General features: G+C 40.4%; 1 protein-coding gene and 1 long non-coding RNA gene across 5 annotated transcripts in view; both read left to right on the top strand.

Annotated features, from left to right (window-relative positions):
- Positions 1-7372, top strand: part of IARS1 (isoleucyl-tRNA synthetase 1) — an 84321-nt gene extending 76949 nt beyond the window's left edge. For all 3 annotated transcript variants that reach the window (XM_019940483.3, XM_019940484.3, XM_019940482.3), the window contains exon 34: positions 3456-7372. In XM_019940483.3, the coding sequence (XP_019796042.2) occupies positions 3456-3538 (83 nt within the window). In that variant the 3' untranslated portion in view covers positions 3539-7372. The remainder of the gene's footprint in view (positions 1-3455) is intronic.
- A 5519-nt stretch (positions 7373-12891) lies between these two features.
- The window catches only part of LOC141278950 (uncharacterized), a 30168-nt gene continuing 15202 nt past the window's right edge, over positions 12892-27857 (top strand). The window contains exon 1 of one of the 2 annotated variants that reach the window (XR_012332435.1): positions 12892-26816. This is a non-coding gene — a long non-coding RNA (uncharacterized lncRNA). The remainder of the gene's footprint in view (positions 26817-27857) is intronic. The other variant, XR_012332436.1, reaches the window with a different exon arrangement.

Below are 27857 nucleotides of genomic sequence, written 5' to 3'. Positions count from 1 at the left end.
TTCTTTGCCTCTTCCAGCTACTGGTGGTTCCAAGCATCCTTGTGGCTACATCACTTTGATCTCTGCCTCATTGCCACCTCTTATGTCTGTTTCTCCTTTTTCCAAAAAAGGTCAGTCACCAGTTTCCAGGAATTAAAGCATGGTCATATCTTTTGGAAGGCCATTATTAAACTCATAACGTTCTCTTAACTGTTTTTCTCTGTGGTGAAGGATCTTTTTGAAATTTACCCTTTTTCCATGGGCTCCTTATTTGAGGTCTCAGTTTTTTGTTTTTTAATTTTTATTTATTTATTTTTATTGGAGTATAATTGCTTTACAATGGTGTGCTAGTTTCTGCTTCACAACAAAACGAATTGTTATATATAACAATGTTATATATAACAATGTTATATATAACAATGTTATATATATGTATATATATGTATATATATGTATATATATAACAATGTTATATATATATAACAATGTTATATATATACATATGTTCCCATATCTCTTCCCACTTGCGTGTCCCTCCCTCCCACCCTCCCTATCCTACCCCTCCAGGCAGTCACAAAGCACCGAGCTGATCTCCCTGTGCTATGTGGCTGCTTCCCACTAGCTATCCACCTTACGTTTGGTAGTGTATATATGTCCATGCCTCTCTCTTGCTTTGTCACAGCTTACCCTTCCCCCTCCTCATATCCTCAAGTACATTCTCTAGTAAGTCTGTGTCTTTATTCCTGTTTTACCCCTAGGTTCTTCATGACATTTTTTTTTTCTTAAATTCCATATATATGTGTTAGCATACAGTATTTGTCTCGCTCTTTCTGACTTACTTCACTCTGTATGACAGACTCTGAGGTCTCAGTTTTTTGAGGGAGGTTTCATTGGACTCCCCAGTTTGTGTAGACCCTAGGATTTTTCTTCTCTCACTTTCATAGCCTATTAGTGCCAGGTCTTTAAGCCTCCAGGTCCACCAGAAAATCTTAATGTTCAGCTACCTCTTGGGATTCATGATATTTTGGGCTCTGTGGATTTCTCTCATTTTCTTCCCTTGCTCAGCTATTTTTTTTTTAATTTAAAAAAAATTTTTTTAATTAATGTTTTATATTATACTTTGACATTTTCTGCTACATCATTAAAAGGGAAAGCCTTCTTTTCCACTTACATTTCTCTCTTCAATGAAGCACAATTATTTTGCTTGAGATTTATTTTCAATAACTCTCCTTTGTCTCTTTACCCCTCACTAGTTTTAGGGCCTCATCATCTAATGAGACAGCCTGTCTGCAGGCTGTATTCTTCCACCAAGATTGTCTTCATGCAGATTCCTCCCTTGATGATGTTCCCCTGCTCGGATCCCCCAAGGCTCACTATTATCTAATGCTTCAGAATCTTTAGCTTGACACATAAAATCCTTCCTGTTCTGGTCCTTATCTGTCTTTCCAGTTATGTCCATGAAGCTTTCATTCTATCAGAAGGCTTTTTTCACTCTCCTTCCAACACACTTGGCTCTTTCATGATGGTTTGGTAGTCAGCATCAACAAGTAGGTGTAGCTTCCTGTTTTGATAACCTTGTGTGAAACTTCAAAGATATTCTTAACTTCTTTTTCTTAGCCCTCAAATCCATTGGTCACCAAGTGCAGTTGAGCAGTGAAAATGAAGAAGTGTCATCATTTTTACTTGTTGTATGCAAGTGTAGGTACCTGGTTGAAACTGATCAAGGATAGAATCACATCCATGTGAATTAGATATTAGTACTACTACCTATGATTCACAAACCAGATCTTACCTATAATGTCTTATTACCTTCTTTTTGCTCTTTAAGGTTGACTGGGCAAGTTTAGTAGGTAAAAGCTTGAAAGTTAACTTATTCACCCAAGATTATCAAGAAACGTGGTATTCTTTCCAATCCAGTATCTTTTCCCAATCTGATATCTCTTGCCTCATTTTCATTGTATTCTTCCTCTCAAGATTATCTTTCATAAAATATTAATAATTTGGTAAATTAGAAGGATCTCATAAGGCTTACAGTTTTAGAAACTCACTGATGCCTTCTTGCTTGTTCCACTAGACTCTAAATATCTTCTCCAGCTCCTGTAGTTATCTATTAAGGAGGCAGCTTTTGAAAGCATTTTCTTATCCAGGGTTCCTGTTAGGACAGGAGCCATTTTTAGAGAAAGTTGGTCCTTCCCTTTGAATTCAGATCTGGCTAGACGCAAAATGCCCCACAGTAGGCATAGAACTTTAAAAAATTTTCTCCTTCCTTCCTTCCTCCCTCCCTCTTTCTTTCCTTTCTCTTTCCTTCCTCCCTTCCTTCCTTCCTTCCTTCCTTTCCCTTCTTCTTCTCCCACCACTGCCCCACTCTTTTTCTGAGCTTTAATATATTCAGTGTGTTTTGATCTATAGTATTTGTGTTATGCTTTTGGATGCTCAGTTTTTTCTTTTATCTTCAGCTGTATTGACTCCTGTATTTTTTGACCTGAGTCTTTAGTCTTTGATAAGTTCTTGCTTTCTGACATTGCAAGCTGTCCTAGGTTTATCATGTGTACTCTTTCTTCCCCAAACATGGAAACGACTTGCTGTTTTTCCTGTTATAGGGTGTTAATATTTAGGAACCACAAATCTGAGCTGCTTGCTTAGCATTGCTTCTAGGCCTTTTCTGAAGACATAGGAAATATTGTTCGTGTGGGATTGTGGGGACATCTTGGGCAGTACTCAGAGTTAGTTAGGTTAAGGGCACAGTCCTCCAGAAGTCTGCCCAAAACTTCTAACCCCAAGTATAAGGAGTTAGGCTCCAACTACAAGCTCAGACAAAAGAGTTCACACAAGACCATTGTCACTTCTGGCACCAACTGCAAGTTCAGAGGGTTTCCAAAAATCACCCTCAGGTCTGATAATTTGCTAGCAGGATTCACAGAACTTGTGGAAGCTATTGTACTCATGACTACATTTATTATAGGGAAAGGATAAAAACTAGAACCAGGTAAAGAGAAGAGATGCACAGGGCCAAATCTGGGAGGGGGTCCAAATATGTAACTTCAGATTATCTCTCTGCAAGGAGGCATGGACAGTGTTACCTCCTAGCCTGAATACATGACAGTAGTACGTACAGTGTATTACCAACTAGGGAAGCTCACCTGAGCCTTGGTGTCTAGAGTTTGTATTGAGGCTTCATTACATACGTATGATTGCTTGTATGGTTGGTCTTTCTGGTGTAGCCAGCTCCACCCTGAGTCATCTCATTAGCATAAACCATCAGGTGTGTTCAGGGGCCTACAATAAATAACAAAAGATGGTCCTATCACTCAGGAAATCCCAGAGTTTCAGAACTACCCCCAGTAGCTGGGACAAAGTTTAGGTTTCTCTTAAGGTGAGGCTGAATTTATTACTACCCAGGCAGTTAACATTTTTTTAATATTCATCCAGAATAGGTAGAAAAATGATTTCTTTAAAACTTCTTCTTTCCATTCTAGAAATTACAGAAGAAATCCCCATGAAGACTTTGAACACGAAGACTGTGTATGTTTCTGTATTGCCGACTACAGCAGACTTCTAACATTCAGTTATCTGTGTGGTTCAGTCAACCTTTCCCGGCATATACCTCTTCTCCCCTCCCCCCAACCCCGGACACACACACGGACACAGACATGTTGATATTTCCTTCAGGTGCATGTATAATATACTGCTTTTGGTCTAAAATTGAAATGGAATTGATCAAGTGACTTGAGGCTTCACAGTAATAGTCACACTTAACCGTAAACACCTATGTAGTCATGTTGAGGAAAAGTTACAGTGTTACCTCATCACTACAGAGTATATTTCTATACTTGAATTTTTAAGTATAGAACATAGTTGTTTAAATGGTATTGTGTGTGTGTGTGTGTGCGCGCACGTGTATATATATATCTCTGTTATCTGTCTATCTCTATATATATATATATATATCATTCTGTGGCCTTTTAAAACTTATTTGAAATCTATTGAAGGAATGGACAGTGTTATATATTTTTGCTACCTGGATTTTCCTGGGTAATTTGATGGAATATTTTAAGTTTTAGTAAATTAGGACAATAAACTTTCTCACAGATAATAAACATGTTAGAAGTAATTCATTCTCCCATAGTTCAGTGAAACTTGGAATTTGCAATCTTTAAAGAACAAAAAAACTTAATAGTGACTTCCATATTAAGACACTAGACCAAATATCTAATTTCACTTCTTCCCAAAATCCTGTGTCAAAGAAGCATATGCCAAGACAAAATTAGATGGGCAAGAATTTATTGGGGGAAGCATACATGAAAGATAAAGGAGAGAGAGTAAAGGCAAAGGTAGAGAGAGCCTTCAGGCAGAAATGACCTGACTTTGGACCCATGCCTTGCTCAGTCAGTGGCTGGGAGCAGCTGAGGGGGTCCATGGCCTCAGCACAGATGGATCCATTGATCTGAAAATGTAGTAGCTAGAAGCTGTCAACAAACTATACTCCCTACATCAGATTCTCCTGGAAGGAGTTCTGAATGGTGCATCTTTAGCTGCTAGAATAAATGCATTCAAATCCATACCCACAAAGTTGGAGGAAACCACACAAGATAACAAGTGTTGGCAAGGATCAGCGAAACTGGAACCCTTGTGCACTGTTGGTGGGAATGTAAGATGTTGCAGTCACTATGGGAAACAGTATAGAGGTTCCTCAAAAATTAGAAGTAGAACTACCATATGATCCAACAGTCAACTTCTGTTTACATATCCAAAAGAATTGAAAGCAGGGCCTTGAAAAGATATTTGCACACCCAGGTTCATTGCAGCATTATTCACAACAGCCAAGAGATGGGGCAACCCAGATGTCCACTGAGGGATAAATGGATAAAGAAAATGTAATCTGTACATACAATAGAATATTATTCAGTCTTAAGAAAGAAGGATGAACCTTGAGGACATTAAGCAAAGTGAAATAAGCCAGTCACAAAAAGACAAATACTGTGTGATTCCACTTGTATGAGGTACCTAAAGTAGTCAAATTCATTGAAACAAAATGCAATGGTGGTTGCCACGTGTTGCAGGGAAAGAGAAATGGTGAGCTGTTCAATGGGAATAGTTTTAGTTTTGCAAGTTTTGAAGAGTTCTAGAGGTCTTTTGCACAAAAATGTGAACATAGTTAACATACTAAACTTGATCCTTAAAAATAGCTAAGTTGGTACATTTTATGTATCTTTTACCACAATTTAAAAAATTTTTTGAATGTCAGAGGGACAGAAGCCAACCTGAAAGAGCTCCCAGTGGCCAAAGCTGGAACAGTTTGAACAAACATATAATGTAATATTGAATTAAAATCCAAAATATAAAATAAATATCAATGAGTACATGCTGATATAAATGATTGAATAAATAAATGAGAGAGGTGAGGCAAATCTATATAAAATTCCAAATAATGTATATACATACTCTTTCACAAGGTGGTGTACCTTAACTCCCCACACCTTGAGAGAGGGCTGTACTTTGTGACTTCAAAAGAGTGGAGTATGTGAAGGGGGCAAAAAGTAACTTCACAGTTTAGAAAACTGACAAACACTACCTCAGACAGGTTAACATCATCAGGCATGATAGCATATACTCTTTTTTTTTAATAATTTTTTTATTGATGTGTAGTTGATTTACAATGTTGTGTTAGTTTCTGCTGTACAGCAAAGAGATTCAGTTATATATGCATATATTATTTTTCATATTCTTTTCCATTATGGTTTGTCACAGAATATTGAATATAGTTCCCTATGCCCTGACCATTTTTTTTAATAACATCTTTAATGGAGTATAATTGCTTTACAGTGTTGTGTTAGTTTCTGCTGTATAACAAAGTGAATCAGCTATATGGATACATATATCCCCATATCCCCTCTCTCTTGCATCTCCTTCCCACCCTCCCTATCCCACCCATCTAGGTGGTCACAAAGTACCGAGCTGCTCTCCCTGTGCTATGCAGCTGCTTACCACTAGTTATCCATTTTACATTTGGTAGTGTATATATGTCAGTGCTACTCTCTCACTTCATCCCAGCTCCATTCTCTACATCTGCATCATTATTCCTGTCCTGCCCCTAGGTTCATGAGAACCATTTTATTTTTAGATTGCATATATGTGTGTTAGCATATGGTATTTGTTTTCCTCCGTCTGACTTCACTCTGTGTGACCAACTTTAGGTCCATCCACCTCACTACAAATGACTCAATTTCGTTTCTTTTTATGGCTGAGTAATATTCCATTGTATATATGTGCCACATCTTCTTTATCCATTCATCTGTTGATGGACACTTAGGTTGCTTCCATGTCCTGGCTATTGTAAATAGAGCTGCAATGAACATTTTGGTACATGACTCTTTTTGAATTATGGGTTTCTCAGGGTATATGCCCAGTAGTGGGATTACTGGGTCGTATGGTCTTTCTATTTGTATTTTTTTAAGGAACCACCATACTGTTCTCCATAGTGGCTGCATCAATTTACATTCCCACCAACAGTGCAAGAGGGTTCCCTTATCTCCACACCCTCTCCAGCATTTATTGTTTGTAGATTTTTTGATGATGGCCATTCTAACCACTGTGAGGTGATACCTCATTGTGGTTTTGATTTGCATTTCTTTAATGATTAGTGATGTTGAGCATCCCTTCATGTGTTAGTTGGCAATCTGTATCTTCTTTGGAGAAATGTCTGTTTAGGTCTTCCACCCATTTTTAGATTGGGTTGTTTGTTTTTTTGTTTGTTTTGTTTTGTTGTTTGTTTTTGCAGTATGCAGACCTCTCACTGTTGTGGCCTCTCCTGTTGCAGAGCACAGGCTCTGGACACGCAGGCTCAGCGGCCATGGCTCACGGGCCCAGCTGCTCCACGGCATGTGGGATCTTCTCGGACCGGGGCACGAACCCGTGTCCCCTGCATCGGCAGGCAGACTCTCAACCACTGCACCACCAGGGAAGCCGTGGGTTGTTTGTTTTTTTGATATTTGGCTGCATGAGCTGCTTGTATATTTTGGAGATTAATCCTTTGTCAGTTGCTTTGTTTGCAAATATTTTCTTCCATTCTGAGGGTTGTTTTTTCATCTTGTTTATGGTTTCCTTTGCTGTGCAAAAGCTTTTAAGTTTCCTTAGGCCCCATTTGTTTATTTTTGGTTTTATTTCCATTTCTCTAGGATGTGGGTCAAAAAGGATCTTGCTATGATTTATGCCATAAAGTGTTCTGCCTATGTTTTCCTCTAAGACTTTTAAAGTGACTGGCCTTAAATTTAGGTCTTTAATCCATTTTGAGTTTATTTTTGTGTATGGTGTTAGGAAGTGTTCTAATTCCATTCTTTTCCATGTAGCTGTCCAATTTCTAGCACCACTTATTAAAGAGACTGCCTTTACTCCATTGTATATTCTTGCCTCCTTTATCAAAGATAAGGTGACCATATGTGTGTGGGTTTATCTCTGGGCTTTCTATCCTGTTCCATTGATCTATCTTTCTGTTTTTGTGCCAGGACCATACTGCCTTGATTACTGTAGCTTTGTAGTATAGTCTGAAGTCCAGGAACCTGATTCCTCCAGCTCCGTTTTTCTTTCTCAAGATTGCTTTGGCTATTCAGGGTCTTTTGTGTTTCCATACAAATGGTAAAATTTTTTGTTCTAGTTCTGTGAAAAATGCCATTGATAGTTTGATAGGGATTGCATTGAATCTGTAGATTGCTTTGGGTAGTATAGTCATTTTCACAGTGTTGATTCTTCCAATCTAAGAACATGGTATGTCTCTCCATCTGTATTGTCTTAGATTTCTTCCATCAGTGTCTTATAGCTTTCTGCATACAGGTCTTTTGCCTCCTTAGGTAGGTTTATTACTAGTTATTTTATTCTTTCTGTTGCAGTGGTAAATAGGAGTGTTTCCTTAATTTCTCTTTCAGGTTTTTCATCGTTAGTGTATAGGAATGCAAGAGATTACTGTGCATTAATTTTGTATCCTGATACTTTACCAAATTCATTGATTAGCTCTAATAGTTCTCTGGTAGCATCTTTAGGATTCTCTATGTATACTCTCATGTCATCTGCAAACAGTGACAGTTTTACTTCTTCTTTTCCAATTTGTATTCCTTTTATTTCTTTTTCTTCTCTGATTGCCATGGCTAGGACTTCCAAAACTATGTTAAATAATAGTAGTGAGAGTGCACAACCTTGTCTTGTTCCTGATTTTTGAGGAAATGGTTTCAGTTTTTCACCATTGAGAATGATGTTGGTTGTAGGTTTGTCATATATGGCCTTTTTTATGTTGAGGTAGGTTCCCTCTATGCCCACTTTCTGGAGAGTTTTTATCATAAATGGGTGTTGAATTTTGTCAGAAGCTTTTTCTGCATCTATTGAGATTGTCATATGGGTTTTGTGGGGTTTTTAAATTTATTTTATTTATTTTTTGGCTGCATTGGGTCTTAGTTGCTGCACGGGCTTTCTGTATCTGTGGCAAGCAGGGCCTTCTCTTCGTTGCGGTGCGTGGGCTTCTCATTGTGCTGGGTTCTCTTGTTGCAGAGCACAGGCTCTAGGTGCACGGGCTTCAGTAGTCGTAGCATGCGGGCTCAGTAATTGTGGTGCACAGGCTTAGTTGCTCTGCTGCATGTGGGATCTTCCCAAGCCAGGGCTCAAATCCGTGTCCCCTGCATTGGCAGGAGGCTTGTTAACCACTGCGCCACCAAGGAAGCCCCTATCATATGGTTTTTCTCCTTCAATTTGTTAATATGGTGTATCACATTCATTGATTTGTCTATATTGAAGAATCCTTGCATTCCTGGTATAAACCGCACTTGGACCATGGTGTATGATCCTTTTAATGTGTTGTTGGATTCTGTTTGCTAGTATTTTGTTGAGGATTTTTGCGTGTATGTTCATCAGTGATACTGGCCTGTAATTTTCTATTTTTGTGACATCTTTGTCAGGTTTTGTTATCAGGGTGATGGTGGCCTCGTAGAATGAGTTTGGGAATGTTCCTCCCTCTGCTATATTTTGAAAGAGTTTAGAAGGATAGGTGTTAGCTCTTCTCTAAATGTTTGAGAGAATTCACCTGTGAATTCATCTGGTCCTAGGCTTTTGTTTGTTGGAAGATTTTAAATCACAGTTTCAATTTCAGTGCTTGTGATTGGTCTGTTCATAGTTTCTATTTCTTCCAGGTTCAGTCTTGGAAGGTTGTGCTTTTCTAAGAATTTGTCCATTTCTTCCAGATTGTCCGTTTTATTGGCATATTGTTGCTGGTAGTAGTCTCTCATGATCCTTTGTATTTCTGCAGTGTCAGTTGTTACTTCTTTTTCATTTCCAATTCTATTGATTTGAGTCTTCTCCCATTTTTTCTTGATGTGTCTGGCCAGTGATTTATCACTTTCGTTTATCTTCTCAAAGAACCAGCTATTACTTCTATTGTCCTTTGCTATTGTGTCCTTCTTTTTTTTTTTTTCATTTATTTCTGCTCTGATCTTCATGATTTCTTTCCCTCTGCTAAGTTTAGGGGTTTTTTTGTTCTTCTTTCTCTAATTACATGTAATGTTAGGTTGTTTATTTTAGATTTTTCTTGTTTCTTGAGGTAGGATTGTATTGCTATAAACTTCCCTCTTAGAATTGCTTTTGCTGCATCCCATAGGTTTTGGGTCATCGTGTTTTCATTGTCATTTGTTTCTAGATATTTTTTGATTCCCTCTTTGATTTCTTCAGTGATCTCTTGTTTATTTAGTAGCGTATTGTTTAGTCTCCATGTGTTTGTATTTTTTATAGTTTTTTTCCTGTAATTGATATCTAGTCTCATAGCATTGTGGGCTGCAAAGATACTTGATACGATTTTAGTTTTCTTAAATTTACCAAGGCTTGATTTGTAACTCAAGATATGATCTACCCTGAATAATGTTCCATGAGCACTTGAGAAGAAAGTGTGTTGTGTTGTTTCTGGATGGAATGTCCTATAAATATCAATTAAGTCCATATTGTTTAATGTGTCATTTAAAGCTTGTGTTTCCTTATTTATTTTCATTTTGGATGATCTGTTCATTGGTGAAAGTGGGGTGTTAAAGTCCCCACTATTATTGTGTTACTGTCAATTTGTGTTAACATTTGCCTTATGTATTGAGGTGCTCCTAAGTTGGGTGCCTAAATATTTACAATTGTTATATCTTCTTCTTGGATTGGTCCCTTGATCGTTATGTAGTATCCTTCTTTCTCTCTTGTAATAGTTTTTATTTTAAAGTCTATTTTGTCTGATACGAGAACTGCTACTCCAGCTTTCTTTTGATTTCCATTTGCATGGAATATCTTTTTCCATCCCCTCACTTTCATTCTGTGTGTGTCCCTAGCTCTGAAGTGGGTCTCTTGTAGACAACATATATACAGGTCTTGTTTTTGTATCCATTCAGCCAGTCTGTGTCTTTTGGTTGGAGCACTGAATCCATTTACTTTTAAGGTAATTATCAATATATATATTCCTATTGCCATTTTCTTAATTGTTTGGGGTTTGTTTTGTAGGTCTTTTCCTTCTTTGTCTTTCCTGCCTAGAGAAGTTCCTTTAGCGTTTGTTGAAGCTCATTTGGTGCTGCTGAATTCTCTTAACTTTTGCCTGTGTGTAAAGGTTTTAATTTCCCTGTCAAACCTGAATGAGATCCTTGCTGGGTATAGTAATCTTGGTTGTAGGTTTTTCCCTTTCATCACTTTAAATATGTCCTGCCACTCCCTTCTGGCTTGCAGAGTTTCTGCTGAAAGATCAGCTGTTAACCTTATGGGGATTCCCTTGTATGTTGTTTATTGCTTTTCCCTTGCTGCTTTTAATATTTTTTCTTTGTATTTGATTTTTGATAGTTTGATTAATATGTGTCTTGGCATGTTTCTCTTTGGATTTATCCTGTATGGGACTCTGCACTTCCTGGACCTGATTGACTATATCCTTTCCCATGTTAGGGAAGTTTTCAACTATAATCTCTTCACATATTTTCTCAGACCCTTTCTTTTTCTCTTCTTCTTCTGGGACCCCTATAATTCGAATGTTGGTGCGTTTAATGTTGTCCCAGAAATCTCTGAGATTGTCCTCAATTCTTTTCATTCTTTTTTCTTTATTCTGCTCTACGGCAGTTATTTCCACTATTTTATCTTCCAGATGACTTATCCATTCTTTTGCCTCAGTTATTCTGCTATTGATTCCTTCTAGAGTATTTTTAATTTCATTTATTGTGTTGTTCATTATTGTTTGTTTGCTCTTTAGTTCTTCTAGTTCCTTGTTAAACGTTTTTTGTATTTTCTCCATTTTATTTCTGAGATTTTGGATTATCTTTACTATCATTTACTCTGAATTCTTTTTTCAGGTAGACTGCCTATTTCCTCTTCATTTGTTTGATCTGGTGGGTTTTTTTTCCTTGCTCCTTCATCTACTGCATATTTGTCTTCTCACTTTGTTGAACTTACTGTGTTTGTGGTCTCCTTTTCACAGGCTGCAGGTTCGTAGCTCCTCTTATTTCTGGTTTCTGCCCCTGGTGGGTGAGGTTGGTTCAGTAGCTTGTGTAGGCTTCCTGGTGGAGGGGTTGGTGCCTGTACTCTGATGGGTTGGGCTGGATCTTGTCCTTCTGGTGGGCAGGGCCACGTCCAGTGTTGTGATTTGGGGTTTCTGTGAACTTAGTATGTATGACTTTAGGCAGCCTCTCTGCTAATGGGTGGGGTTGTGTTCCCCTCTTGCTAGCTGTTTGCCATGGGGCTTCCAGCACTGGAGCTTCCAGGCCATTGGGTGGAGCTGGGTCTTAGTGTTGAGACAGAGATCTCTGGGAGAGCTCTTGCTGATAGATATTACATGGGGCTGGGAGGTCTCTGGTGGCCTAGTGTCCTGGACTCGGCTCTCCCCAATCAGAGGCTCAGGCACAACACCCAGCCAGAGCACCAAGACCCTGCCAGCCACACGGCTTGGAAGGAAAGGAAGAAAATTTAAAAAACGAACAGATAGAACCCCAAACCAAATGGTAAAAACAAACCTAAACAGACAAAATCACACAAAGGAACATACACATACTCACCAAAAGAGAAAAAGTGAAAAATATATTAAAAATTTAAAAATAATAATATAATTTTTTAAAAAAAGAAGAGAGCAACCAAACCAGTAAACAAATCCACCCATGATAACAAGCACTAAAAACTAAAGATAAACATAAAACCAAAAACAAATCAGATGCAGAAAGCAAACCCCAAGCCTGCAGTTGCTCCCTAGGTCCACCACCTCAGTGTTGGGAACATTTGTTGTCTATTTAGGTATTCCACAGATGCAGGGTTTATCAAGTTGATTGCGGGGATTTAATCCTCTGCTCCTGAGGATGCTCAGAGAAATTTCCCTGTTTTCTTCTTTGTTCGCACAGCTCCTGGGGTTCAGCTTTGGTTTTGGCCCTGCTTCTGCATGTAGACTCCCCTCAGGCACCTGTTCCCCACCCAGGCAGGAGGGAGTTAAAGCAGCAGCTGATTAGGGCTCTCTTGCTCACTCAGGCCAGGGAGAGGGAGGGGTACGGCAGTCATAATTGGAATGCGAGGCGAGCCTGCAGCGGCAGAGGCCAGCATGACATTGCAACATCCTGAGGCTCACCGAGTGTTCTCCCAGGGAAGTTGTCCCTGGATCACGGGACCCTGGCAGTGGCATGCTGCACAGGCTCCCCGAGGGATGTGGGTAGTGACCTGCACTTGCACACAGGATTCTTGGTGTCAGCAGCGGCAACATTAGCAGTTCATGCCCATCTCTGGGGTCCATGCTGATAACCGCAGCTTGCGCCTATCTCCAGAGCCCACTTAGATGGTGCTCTGCCTCTTGTGGGCACACACAGCAGGAATCCCCTCTCCTTGTGCATCCCAAAAACGATGGTCTTTTGCCTCTCCAGCAGGTCCAGACTCCCTCCCAGCTATCTGTGGCACACTAGCCCCCTTCAGGCTGTGTTCATGCAGCCAACCCCAGTCGTCTTCCTGGGGTCTGACCTCCAAAGCCCGAGCCTCAGCTCCCAGCCCCAACCTGCCCCAGCGGGTGAGCGGACAAGTGTCTCAGTTTGGTGAGTGCTGGTTCCCACTGATCCTCTGTGTGGGAATCTCTCCACTTTGCCCTCTGCACTCCTGTTGCTGCGCTCTCCTCCATGGCTCCAAAGCTTCCCCCCACCCACTCACCCACCATCTCCACCAGTGAAGGGGCTTCCTAGTGTGTGGAAACTTCTCCTCCTTCACAGCTGCCTCCCAGAGTTGTAGGTCCCATCCTATCCTTTTGTCTCTGTTTTTTCTTTTTTCTTTTGCCCTACCCATGTACGTGGGGATTTTCTTGCCTTTTGGGAAGTCTGAGGTCTTCTGCCAGCATTCAGTAAGTTTTCTGTAGGAGTTTTTCCACATGTAGATGTATTTTTGATGTATTTGTGGGGAGGAAGGTGATCTCCATGTCTTACTCCTCTGCCATCTTGAAGGTCTACCTGCATATAATCTTGATAGGACTTGATGAGATTAGCACTTCACTTCTGTTTTCCCAAGAACTTATAATAACCCCAGTCTAACCATGAGGAAAACATAAGACAAACCCAAATTGAGAGACATTCTACCAATACATGACTCTTCAAAACTCTCAAGGTCATCAAAAACAAGGAATGTGTGAGAAACTCACAGACAAGAGGATACAAATAAAGTATGGGGTTTAGTTAACAGTACTGTTTTATTGTTTGTTCAATAATTGCAAAAAATGTACCACGATAATGCAAGGTGTTAGTTAGCAATAGGATAGACTGGGTGTGGAGTATATGGAAACTCTGTACTATCTTTTCTATAAGTCTGAAACTATTCTAAAATAGAAAGTTTATTTTTAATAAGTGGAAGAAGGTGAAATTTAAAATTATTTCTAATAGCATCAAAAAATATGAAATACTCAGGGATAAATTTGACCAAAGATGTGCAGTACCTATACCCTGAAAATTATAAAATATTGCTTAGAGATAATAAAGCCCATATAATTAAAAGAGATATGATCATATTAGTCAGCTAGGGCTGTCATAACAAAATACCACAGACAGGGTGGCTTAAACAAGAGAAATTTATTTTCTCACTGTTTTGGAGGCTAGGAGTCCAATATCACCAAGTCTGCAGGTTTGATTTCTCCTGAGGGCTTTTACCTTCTCACTGTGTCCTCACATGACCTCTGTATGTGTGTGAACTCCTGGTGTCTTCTTGTCAGGACACTAGTCCTATTGGATTAGGCCCCCACCCCCATGACCTCATTTAACCTTAATTACCTTTATAAAGGCTCTATCCCCAAATACAGTCACATGGGCATTAGAACTTCAACATTTGAATTTTGAGGAAACAACTCAGTTTATAACAATTTTCATGGATCCAGCGACAGTATTGTTAAGCTGACAGTTCTCCCAAATTAATCTATAGATTCTATGTAATCCCAGTCAAAACCCCAGCAGGATTTTTTTTTATAACATTAACTAGCTAGTTTTATATTTTATATGGAAATGCAGAGAATTCAAGAACCAAATAAATTTTCAAAGAGAAGTACAAAGTTGGAGGATTTAATTAACCTGATTACACGATTTATGAAACTAATTAAGACTATGGAATTGGCATAAAGATAACAAATAGATCATTAGGGCAAAATAGAGAATCCAGAAATATACCCATACGTGTATTTTCTTTTTTTTTCTTTTTTTTTTTTTTGCGGTACGCGGGCCTCTCACTGTTGTGGCTTCTCCCATTGCGGAGCACAGGCTCCAGACGCACAGGCTCATTGGCCATGGCTCACGGGCCCAGCTGCTTCGCAGCACGTGGGATCTTCCCAGACCGGGGCACGAACCCGTGTCCCCTGCATCGGCAGGCGGACTCTCAACCACTGTGCCACCAGGGAAGCCCCATGCATTTATTTTCAATTGATTTTTGTTTGTTTTTTTTTTTGATGATGCCAAGGACGTCAATGGGAAAAGGGTCATCTTTTCCCCAAAATGGTGCTGGAATAAGTGGATTGCCATAGACATACACACCCAGAACCTTGGCCTATACCTCTCCATAAACAAAAGGACTCAAAACTATCAAATATAAACATAAATACAATAAACATAAAATATGACAAAATATATTTTACCACAATAAATGTATATTTAACAGAACTAAATGTAAGAACTAAAATTATAGAACTTCTAGAAGAAAACAAGAAAATCTTAGTGACCTTGTATGGTAGGTAAAATAGTCCCCCAAAGATGCCCACATCTTAATCTCTGGAACCTATATATATGTTACATGCTAAAGATCTTTGCAGCTGTGATAAAGATTATAGGCTTTAAGATTAAAGAGATTATCCTGGTTTATCTGAGTGGGCCCAATCTAATCACAGGAGCCTTTAAAAGCAGAGAACTTTCTCTGTCTGGAGGCAAGAGAAATTGGCAGAAGGGGAGATAATAAATTCCAAACATGAGTATTTGCTCTACTGTTGCTGGCTCTGTGATGTCGGGACCCATGTGCAAGAACTGGAGAAGGGCCTCTAGGAGCTAAGGTCAACCCCAGATGACAGCAAGGAGACCTCAGTCCTACAACAGAAAGGAACTAGAAACTGCCAGGATCCTGACTGACCTTAGAAATGGATTCTTTCCAGAAGTTTCTGATAAGAGCCAAGCAAGTAACACCTTCACTTTGGTCTTGGGCAAAGAAATCATCTAAATTCACCAGACTTCTGATTTACCAACTTATGTGGAACAATAAATTTGTGTTGTTTTAACCTGCTAAGTTTGTGATAATTTAATAGAGCATAATACACGCTGAGCTAGGCGAAGATTTCTTAAGTAGGTTACAAAAAGCAGAACTATAAAAGAAAATATAAGTAAATTGAACTTAGAAAATTAAAGACTTCACTTCTTCAAAAGATATTGTATAGATAATAAAAAGGCAACCAACAGACTGAGAGGAAATATTTGCAAAACATATCTGGCAAAGGACTTGTATCTAGAATATATAGGGAGCTCTTACATCTCAATGATAAGAGAAACCACCCAGTTTTTTTAATCTGGCAAAAGATTTGAACAGATGTTTCACCAAAGAAGGTATACAAATGGCAAATAAGCACATGAATGATGTTCAGCATCATTAGTCATTAGGGAAATGGAAATTAAAGCCACAATGAGAATCATTACACACCCACTAGAATGACTAAAAGTTAAAAGTCTGACCATATCATGTGTTGGCAAGGATGTGAGAGCACCTGGACCTCTCATAACACTGCTGTTGGGAATATAAAACAAGACCATTAATTTGGAAAACAGTTTAGCAGTTTCTTAAAAAGTTAAGCATAGACTTCAGGTCCATACAAGAGCACAGACCTGTTTTTCTTGCTTCTCTGGATAAAAACAACTAAAAGCCATGGAAATAACTAAGCAGGCAACCAAAGGAGAATTCTGAAAAGTGTTAAGAGGGAGGTGAACTGGTTTGGAACGTCGTGACTGGAAAAACAAGACAAGTGGTAGGATGTCATAAAGTTCCCCACCCAACAAAAGACGGTGACCCAACCTAGCAACAAAAGAGAGCCCAGGTAGTTCATTCCTCCCACAGAGCAAACAGAAGTCCCTCAAACTACACCGGATAAACCCAGTGCCATCAACAAGGGAGCTCTGCTAACAATAAGCAGTAAACAATAAGCCCCACTTCCTACCAGAGACCTGGCATTACAGGGGACAACCAGCAGGGGGCATCCTGCCATAAGCACCCAGACAAGGCAGCCTCTTGTCTTCATTGGCCTGAGACTCCCCTCTCCTGCCTAGAGACACCAGGGTGGCTAGGGTAACTGGTGTGTGGGAGAGGAGAGAGAGGACCAGGGGGTGGGGGAGAAGAAAGCCTCCCCATAACAAGCATGTGACCTCTAGTGCAAAGATAGGGGATATCCCCCAACAAACTCTGGGACAGAGAAGCCTCTTAGTTCCTTGAGGCCAGAAAACCCCTCATCCCGGGGAGAGACCCAGCATCCAAGCCTGGGAAGAATCCTCAGGCAGCACCAGCAGGGAGCCCCAGTGGCACTTAGTTAAAGCAGACCAAAATGGTACCACAAAGCTGCTAAAAGCTGCTAAAACTGTCAGTGGAACCACTATCCACAAAAGGAGGTTAAGACCTGCATACTAAACAGAGCAGGATACCTACCTGCTAAAATGAAAGATTAAATAGGAACCTAAGCCTCCTAACAATAGAAAATCACCCTTTACTTTAAGAACCAAAAAAATCACAATTCAAATGAGAAAAGAATCAACCGACACTAACACCAGTGTCTAGATCCAATCAATGAATTCAGTAAAGTTACAGGATTCAAAATTATCATACGGGGCTGCCCTGGTGGTGCAGTGGTTGAGAGTCCGCCTGCCAATGCAGGGGACACGGGTTTGTGCACCAGCCCAGGAGGATCCCACATGCCGCGGAGCGACTGGGCCCATGAGCCATGGCCACTGAGCCTGTGCGTCCGGAGCCTGTGCTCCGCAACGGGAGAGGCCACAACGGTGAGAGGCCCACGTACCGCAAAAAAAAAAAAAAAAAAATTATCATACAAAAAATGGTAGCATTTCTGTACACTAATGATGAATTATATGAAAACGAAATAAAGAAAATGACCCTATTTACAATAGTATCAAAACCAATAAAATATTTAAGAATAAATTTAACCAAGGAGTTGAAAGAAATAAACTCATACTCCCTACTCAGTCTTCTGCAACACCATCCCAGTGAGTAGGGAGTGGGGATGATTGGGAATACTTCGTTATAACAAAGTACTTGAGGGTAGAAATCTGGACTTTGCTGGTGTGCTGGGATGCAGCCACAGTGTATTTTATGGTATTTTGCTGGAGTAGAGAGGTTATTCTCTAAAAGTTTTCTGTCTTGTTAGGCTTTTCTGGCCCTTTTGTTGCAGGAAGGGAGCCCCTTCCAGGGCCTGAGAGTGGGCTCTTGTCTAACACTCAGAAATGAATTGTCCGAGGAGACATACGTGCTGACAAAGCAAAACACTTTATTGGGAAGGGGCACCCAGGTGGAGAGCAGCAGGGTAAGGGAACCCAGGAGAACTGCCCTGCCACATGGCTCGTGGCTCACAGTCTTGGGATTTATGGTAATTGGGTTAGTTTCCAGGTTGTCTCTGGCCAATCATTGTGACTCAGGGTCATTCCTTGTGGCGTGTGCATCACTCAGCAAAGATGGATTCCAGTGAGAAGGATTCTGGGAGGTTGGTAGGACATATGGACTGGAATCTCCTCTCTCCTTTTGACCTTTCCTGAATTCTTCTGGTTGGTGGTAGCTTGTTAGTTCCTCATTCCTTACCAGGATCTCCTGTTGTAAGATAACTCATGCAAGTGGTTACTATGGTGCTTGGCCAGGGTGGGCTGTTTCAGTCAGTGGTTCCCCTAACATTTTCTTTTTTTAACATCTTTATTGGATGCTTTACAATGGTGTGTTAGTTTCTCCTTTATAACAAAGGGAAACAGTTATACATATATATATATCCACATATCTCTTCCCTCTTACATCTCCCTCCCTCCCACCCTCCCTATCCCACCGCTCTAGGTGGTCACAAAGCACCGAGCTGATCTCCCTGTGCTATGCGGCTGCTTCCCACTAGCTATCTGTTTTACATTTGACAGTGTATATATGTCCATGCCACTCTCTCACTTTGTCCCAGCTTACCCTTCCCCCTCCCCATATCCTCAAGCCCATTCTCTACTAGGCCTGCTTCTTTATTCCCATCTTGCCCCTAGGTCCTTCATGACCATTTTTTGTTTGTTTTTTAGATTCCATATATACGTGTTAGCATACGGTATTTGTTTTTCTTTTTCTGACTTACTTCACTCTGTATGACAGACTCTAGATCCATCCACCTCACGACAAATAACTCAATTTAGTTTCTTTTTATGGCTGAGTAATATTCCATTGTATATATGTGCCACATCTTCTTTATCCATTCATCCGATGATGGACACTTAGGTTGCTTCCATGTCCTGGCTATTGCAAATAGTGCTGCAATGAACATTGTGGTACATGACTCTTTTTGAATTATGGGTTTCTCAGGGTATATGCCCAGTAGTGGGATTGCTGAGTCATATGGTAGTTCTATTTTTAGTTTTCTAAGGGACATCCATACTGTTCTCCATAGTGGCTGTATCAATTTACATTCCCACCAACAGTGCAAGAGGGTTCCCTTTTCTCCACACCCTCTCCAGCATTTATTGTTTGTAGATTTTTTGATTATGGCCATTCTGACTGGTGTGAGATGATATCTCATTGTAGTTTTGATTTGCATTTCTCTAATGATTAATGATGTTGAGCATTCTTTCATGTGTTTGTTGGCAATCTGTATATCTTCTTTGGAGAAATGTCTATTTAGGTCTTCTGCCCATTTTTGGATTGGGTTGTTTGTTTTTCTGCTATTGAGCTGCATGAGTTGCTTGTAAATTTTACAGATTAATCCTTTGTCAAGTAGCTTCATTTGCAAATATTTACTCCCATTCTGAGGGTTATCTTTTTGTCTTGTTTATGGTTCCCTTTGCTGTGCAAAAGCTTTTAAGTTTCATTTGGTCCCATTTGTTTATTTTTGTTTTTATTTCCATTTCTCTAGGAGGTGGGTCAAAAAGGATCTTTCTGTGATTTATGTCATAGAGTGTTCTGCCTATGTTTTCCTCTAAGAGTTTGATAGTTTCTGGCCTTACATTTAGATCTTTAATCCACTTTGAGTTTATTTTTGTGTATGGTGTTAGAGAGTGTTCTAATTTCATTCTTTTATATGTAGCTGTCCAGTTTTCCCAGCACCACTTTTTGAAGAGGCTGTCTTTTCTCCACTCTCTTCTTGCCTCCTTTGTCAAAGATAAGGTGACCATATGTGCATGGGTTTATCTCTGGGCTTTCTATCCTGTTCCATTGATCTATATTTCTGTTTTTGTGCCAGTACCATACTGTCTTGATTACTGTAGCTTTGTAGTATAGTCTGAAGTCAGGGAGCCTGAATCCTCCAGCTCCGTTTTTCGTTCTCAAGATTGCTTTGGCTATTCAGGGTCTTTTGTGTTTCCATACAAATTGTGTAATTTTTTGTTCTAGTTCTGTGAAAAATGCCAGTGGTAGCTTGATAGGGATTGCATTGAATCTGTAGATTGCTTTGGGTAGTAGAGTCATTTTCACAATATTGAATCTTCCAATCCAAGAACATGAAATATCTCTCCATCTGTCTGTGTCATTTTTAATTTCTTTCAACAGTGTCTTATAGTTGTCTGCATACAGGTCTTTTGTCTCCCTAGGTAGGTTTATTCCTAGGTATTTTATTCTTTTTGTTGCAATGGTAAATGGGAGTGTTTCTTTCATTTCACTTTCAGATTTTTCATCATTAGTGTACAGGAATGCAAGAGATTTCTGTGCATTAATTTTATATCTTGCTACTTTACCAGATTCATTGATTAACTCTAGTAGTTTTCTGGTAGCATCTTTAGGATTCTCTATGTATAGTATCATGTCATCTTCAAACAGTGACAGCTTTACTTCTTCTTTTCCGATTTGGATTCCTTTTATTTCTTTTCCTTCTCAGATTGCTGTGGCTAAAACTTCCAAAACTATGTTGAATAATAGTGGTGAGAGTGGGCAACCTTGTTTTGTTCCTGATCTTAGTGGAAATGGTTTCAGTTTCTCACCATTGAGGATGATGTTGGCTGTGAGTTTGTCATATATGGCCTTTGTTATGTTGAGGTAAGTTCCCTCTATGCCTACTTTCTGGAGGGTTTTTGTCATAAATGGGTGTCGAATTTTGTCGAAAGCTTTCTCTGCTTCTATTGAGTTAATCTTATGATTTTTCTCCGTCAATTTGTTAATATGGTTTATCACATTGATTTGCATATATTGAAGAATCGTTGCATTCCTGGGTTAAGCCCCACTTGATAATGGTATATGATCCTTTTAATGTGCTCTTGGATTCTGTTTGGTAGTATTTTCTTGAGGATTTTTGCATCTATGTTCATCAGTGATATTGGCCTGTAGTTTTCTCTCTTTGTGACATCTTTGGTTTTGGTATCAGGGTGATGGTGGCCTCGTAGAATGAGTTTGGGAGTGTTCCTCCCTCTGCTATATTTTGGAAGAGTTTGAGAAGGATAGGTGTTAGCTCTTCTCTAAATGTTTGATAGAATTCGCCTGTGAAGCCATCTGGTCCTGGGCTTTTGTTTGTTACAAGATTTTTAATCACAGTTTCAATTTCAGTGCTTGTGATTGGTCTGTTCATATTTTCTACTTCTTCCTGACTCAGTCTTGGCAGGTTGCGCATTTCTAAGAAGTTGTGCCTTTCTTCCAGGTTGTCCATTTTTTGGCCTATAGTTGCTGGTAGTAGTCTCTCATGATCCTTTGTATTTCTGCAGTGTCAGTTGTTACTTCTCCATTTTCATTTCTAATTCTACAGATTTGAGTCTTCTCCCTTTTTTTTTTGATGAGTCTGGCTAATGGTTTATCAATTTTGTTTATCTTCTCAAAGAACCAGCTTTTAGTTTTATTGATCTTTGCTATCGTTTCCTTCATTTCTTTTTCATTTATTTCTGATCTAATATTTATGATTTCTTTCCTTCTGCTATGTTTGAGGTTTTTTTGTTCTTCTTTCTCTAATTGCTTTAGGTGTAAGGTTAAGGTTTTTTTTTGAGATTTTTCTTGTTTTTGAGGTAGAAATGTATTGCTATAGACTTCCCTCTTAGAACTGCTTTTTCTGCACCCCATAGGTTTTGGGTCATCGTGTTTTCATTGTCATTTGTTTCTAGATATTTTTTTATTTCCTCCTTGATTTCTTCACTGATATCTTGGCTATTTAGTAGTGTATTGTTTAGCCTCCATGTGTATGTATTTTTTACAGATCTTTTTCCTGGAATTGATATCTAGTCTCATAGTATTGTGGTCAGAAAAGATACTTGATATGATTTTAATTTTCTTAAATTTACCAAGGCTTGATTTGTGACCCAAGATATGATCTATCCTGGAGAATGTTCCATGAGCACTTGAGAAGAAAGTGTATTCTGTTGTTTTTGGATGGAATGTCCTATAAATATCAATTAAGTCCATCTTGTTTAATGTATCATTTAAAGCTTGTGTTTCCTTTTTTATTTTCATTTTGGGTGATCTGTCCGTTGGAGAGCGTGGGGTGTTAAAGTCCACTACTAATGATTGTGTTACTGTTGATTTCCCCTTTTATGGCTGTTAGTATTTGCCTTATGTATTGATGTGCTTCTATGTTGGGTACATAAATATTTACAATTGTTTTATCTTTTTCTTGGATTGATCCCTTGATCATTATGTAGTGTCCTTCTTTGTCTCTTGTAATAGTCTTTGTTTTAATGTCTATTTTGTCTGTTATGAGAATTGCTGCTCCAGCTTTCTTTTGATATCCATTTGCATGGAATGTATTTTTCCTTCCCCTCACCTTCAGTCTGTATGTGTCCGTACGCATGAAGTGGGTCTCTTGTAGACAGCATATATACAGGTCTTGTTTTTGTATCCATGCAGCCATTCTATTTCTTTTGGTTGGAGCATTTAATCCATTTACATTTATGGTAATTATCAATATGTATGTTCCTATTACCATTTTCTTAATTGTTTTGGGTTTGTTATTGTAGGTCTTTTACTTCTCTTGTGTTTCCTGCCTAGAGAAGTTCCTTTAGCAGTTGTTGTAAAGCTGATTTGGTGGTGCTGAATTCTCTTAGCTTTTGCTTGTCTGTAAAGGTTTTAATTTCTCCATCAAATCTGAATGAGATCTTTGCTTGGTAGAATAATCTTGGTTGTAGGTTTTTCCCTTTCATCACTTTAAATATGTCCTGCCACTCCCTTCTGGCTTGCAGAGTTTCTGCTGAAAGATAAGCTGTTAACCTTATGGGGATTCCCTTGTGTGTTATTTGTTGTTTTTCCCTTGCTGCTTTTAATATTTTTTCTTTGTATTTAATTTTTGATAATTTGATTAATATGTGTCTTGGCATGTTTCTCCTTGGATTTATCCTGTGTGGGACTCTCTGTGCTTCCTGGAGGTGATTAACTATTTCCTTTCCCATATTAGGCAAGTTTTCAACTGTAATCTCTTCATATATTTTCACAGTCCCTTTCTTTTGCTCTTCATCTTCTGGGACCCCTGTAATTCGAATGTTGGTACATTTAATGTTGTCCCAGAGGTCTCTCAGACTGTCCTCAATTCTTTTCTTTTTTTTTCTTTATTCTGCTCTGCAGTAGCTATTTCCACTATTTTATTTTCCAGGTCACTTTTCTGTTCTTCTGCCTCAGTTATTCTGCTATTGATCCCTTGTAGGGAATTTTTAATTTCATTTATTGTGTTGTTCATCACTGTTTGTTTGCTCTTTAGTTCTCTTAGGTCCTTGTTACATGTTTCTTGTCTTTTCTCCATTCTATTTCCAAGATTTTGGGTCATCTTTACTATCATTATTCTGAATTCTTCTTCAGGTAGACTGCCTATTTCCTCTTAATTTGTTAGGTCTGGTGGGTTTTTACCTTGCTCCTTCATCTGCTATGTGTTTTTCTGTCTTCTCATTTTACTTAACTTACTGTGTTTGGGGTCTCCTTTTCACAGGCTGCAGGTTCGTAGTTCCTGTTGTTTTTGGTGTCTGTCCCCAGTGGCTAAGGTTTGTTTAGTGGGTTGTGCAGGCTTCCTGGTGGAGTGGATTTGTGCCTGTGTTCTGGTGGATGAGGCTCGATCTTGTCTTTCTGGTGGGCAGCTCCATGTCTGGTGGTGTGTTTTGGGGTGTCTGTGGCCTTATTATGATTTTAGGCTGCCTCTCTGCTAATGGGTGGGGTTGTGTTCCTGTTTTGCTAGTTGTTTGGCATAGGGTGTCCAGCACTGGAGCTTGCTGGTTGTTCAGTGGAGCTGGGTCTTGGCATTGACATGGAGATCTCTGGGAGATTTTTGCTGTTTGATATTACGTGGAGCTGGGAGGTCTCTTGTGGACCAGTGTCCTGAACTTGGCTCTCCCACCTCAGAGGCACAGCCCTGACACCTGACTGGAGCACCAAGAGCCTGTCATCCACATATCTCAGAATCAAAGGGAGAAATAAAAAAGAAAGAAAGAAAGAAGAAGATCAAATAAAGTGATTAAAATAAAAATTTAAAAATAATTATTGAAAAATATTTTTAAAGTAATTAAAACAGAAAGAAAGAAGAGAGCAACCAAACCAAAAAACAAATCCACCAATGATAACAAGCGCTAAAAAGTATACTAAAAAAACAAAAACACTGATAGACAGAACCCTAGGACAAATAGTAAAAGCAAAGCTATACAGACAAAATCACACACAGAATCATACACATACACACTCACATAAAGACAAAAAGGGAAAAATATATATATATCGTTGCTCCCACAGTCCACCTCCTCAATTTGGGATGATTCGTTGTCTATTCAGTTATTCCACAGATGTAGGGTACATCAAGTTGACTGTGGAGATTTAATCCACTGCTCCTGAGGCTGCTGGGAGAGATTTCCCTTTCTCTTCTTTGTTCGCACAGCTCCAGGTGTTCAGCTTTGGATTTGGCCCCGCCTCTGCACGTAGGTCGCCTGAGGGTTCGCTCAGATAGGACGGAGTTAAAGGAGCAGCTGATTCAGGGGCTCTGGCTCACTCAGGCGGCGGGGAGGGAGGGGCAAGCCTACGGTGGCAGAGCCGGGCGTGACATTGCAACAGCCTGAGGCACGCCGCGTGTTCTCCTGGGGCAGTTGTGCCTGGATCACGGCACCCTGGCAGTGGCGGGCTGCACAGGCTCTCGAAGGGGAGGTGTGGATAGTGACCTATGCTCGCACACAGGCTTTTTGGTGGCGGCAGCAGCAGCCTTAGCATCTCATGCCCATCTCTGGGGTCCGCGCTGATAGCCACAGCTCGCACCCGTCTCTGGAGTTCCTTTAAATGGCCCTCTCCTCGCGTACCAGGGAACAAAGAGGCTAGAAAAATTCTCTTGCCTCTTCGGCAGTTCCAGACTTTTTCCCAGACTCCCTTCCGGCTAGCTGTGGTGCACTTGCCCCCTTCAGGCTGTTTCATCCAGCCAACTCCAGTCCTCTCCCTGGGGTCTGAGCTCTGAAGCCTGAAGCCCGAGCCTCAGCTCCCAGCCCCCACCCGCCCCAGCAGGCAAGCAGACAACCTCTTGGGCTGGTGAGTGCTGGTCGGCACCGATCCTCTCTGCGGGAATCTCTACGCTTTGCCCTCTGCACCCCTGTTGCTGTGCTCTCCTCCGTGGCTCTGAAGTCTCTCCCCTCCGCCACCCGCAGTCTCCACCCGTGAAGGGGCTTCTAGTGTGTGGAAACCTTTCCTCCTTCACAGCTCCCTCCCACTGGTGCAGGTCCCGTCCCTATCCTTTTGTCTCTGTTTATTCTTTTTTCTTTTGCCCTACCCAGGTGCGTGGGGAGTTCTTGCCTTTTGGGAGGTCTCCTGTCTTCTGCCAGCATTCAATAGGTGTTCTTTAGGAGTTGTTCCACATGTAGATGTATTTCTGATGTATTTGTGGGGAGGAAGGTGATCTCCACGTCTTACTCTTCCGCCATCTTGAAGCTCCCCCTAGCATTTTGACTAGAGATTTGGGGGGGCTTTTTTTTTTTTGTCTGCACCCTGCGGCATTCCTGAATTGTTGGCTTCTTCAGCTCTAAGTCTAGGATATACAAGGCAAAAAGAAAACCCAAAGAACTGACCAGCATTTTGTTCCTTGGGTCCTGTGATATTGTGATTTATAATGAACATATATTTAGTCTTTGTCCCTATTTCTGGCACAGAGCTCCTAAAATCCTTGTAATTTCCTGTAATGAAAGATAAAGGTGTCTCTTGTTATGTTTGGACAATGGCTAAGGATGAGGACTGGTTGCCAGGAGAACCAACCATGTGATTAGAGGGTTGGAATTTTCAGTCCCACCCCCACCTCCCCAACTTCCAGGGAGTGGAGAGGGGCTGGAGATTGAGTTCAATCACCAGTGGCCAGTGATTTAATCAATCATGCCCATGTAACGAGGCCTCCATAACAGCCCAAAGGGCAAGGTTCAGAGAGCTTCTGGGATGGTGAACACTCGGAGATATGGGGAGAGTGGCACACCTAGAGAGGGCATGGAGGCTCCTTATTTGTCCCCCATACCTTGCCCTATGCATCTCTTCCATCTGGCTGTTCCTGAATTATATCCTTTTATAATAACCTGGTAATCCAATAAATAAAATGTTTCTCTTGAATTCTGTGAGCAGCTCTAGCAAATTTATCAAACCCAAGGAAGGGGTCATTGGAATCTATATCCTATCAGAAGCCCAGGTGACAACTTGGACTTGAGATTGGCATCTGAAGTGAAGGGATCAGTCTTGTGGATCTGAGCCATTAACATGTGGAATCTAGTGCTATCTCCAGGTAAACAGTGTCAGAATTGAGTTGAATTGTAGGACACCCAGCTGGTGTCCAAGAATTCCATGATGGGGGACTTCCCTGGTGGCCCAGTGGTTAAGAATCCGCCTGCCGTGCAGGGGACACGGGTTCAAGCCCTGGTCCGGGAAGATCCCACATGCTACAGAGCAACTGAACCCGTGCACCACAACTGCTAAGCCTGCATTCTGGAGCCCACAAGCCACGACTACTGAGCCCACATGCTGCAACTACTGAAGCCTGCGTGCCTAGAGCCCGTACTCTGCATCAAGAGAAGCCACCACAGTGAGAAGCCCACACACTGCAACGAAGAGTAGCTCCTGCTCACCAACTAGAGAAAGCCCGCACGCAGCAATGAAGACCCAACGCAGCCCCAAATTAATTAATTAATTACCAAAAAAAACCCACGAATTGCATGATGGTGTGGGGAAACCCCACCTCCCACACACTGAAAGTAAGTGCAGACTCCTTAGGTCCCAAGAACCGTTGTCTTTCTGCCTTCTTCTCTCCACATTTCAGAGCCTTCTTATGTTTGATTTATTTGTAATTTCCAGGGATTTAGTTGTACTTAGAGGAATGAACAGGGAAAAAGTGCATCTACTCCATCTTTCCAGAAAAATAGAATTGTTCTGAGAATTATGTGAGGCAGTGATTCTCAACTAGAGGTGATAATGCCCCCCAGGGAAGGGAGCATTTGGCAGTCTGGAGACTTTTTTGGTTGTCACAACTGGTCGGTGGGGGTGCTGCTCACATCTAAGTGAGTAGAGGCTAGGGATGCTGCTAAACATCCTACAGTGCACAGGATGGCTCCCACAACAAAGAATTATCTAGCCCCAAATATTAATAATACCAAGTTTTAGAAGCCCTGCTGTGACTTTGTGAAAGGACATTGTGAACTACTAGACACCATTTATCATTACCATCATGAGAGACAAACATGTTTATGTGCATTTGAGCAAGCTGCCTCCACAGATCAAAGGTTTTTTCCCTGTTGTTTTACATCAGTATATGACAAGAATCTGGACATTTAAAGCTTCTACGCTATAGGCTAAGAGATTTTAAGCTTCTATACTGTAAGCAGAGAGCACCAAACACAGCACACTGCACACACTAGGCAGTTTATAAATGCCTACTATCCAGCACACAACAGAGCTTTTCAATCTAGAGAGGTCTGTGGATCTTCCAAAGAGCAAACCTTAAGGAGAATAAGAAGATGACATTAATATAAGCTTCCAAGCAGGTACATTAAAAATGAATATTCTAAATACAGGTATCAGGCATCAGCAACATTTTCCCATTGCTGGCCTGAGGAGGATTCAAAGGAAAGAAAGATCCAGGTGGCAGATACCAAACTACTAATGAAGCCCAGGTTTCCATTTTAAATGCCTCTGTCTCCCAACTCCAAATGTTGTTCCTAATAACCTTAATAATCTCTTTACACTATCAAGGATAAGTATCAAGGGGTCTGTGGAGGGCAGTAAAAGCGGATAAGAGT

Source organism: Tursiops truncatus, chromosome 6, assembly GCF_011762595.2.
Source record: "Tursiops truncatus isolate mTurTru1 chromosome 6, mTurTru1.mat.Y, whole genome shotgun sequence".
NCBI classification, from domain to species: Eukaryota; Metazoa; Chordata; class Mammalia; order Artiodactyla; family Delphinidae; genus Tursiops; species Tursiops truncatus.
This window is presented reverse-complemented; position numbering and strand designations above follow the sequence as displayed.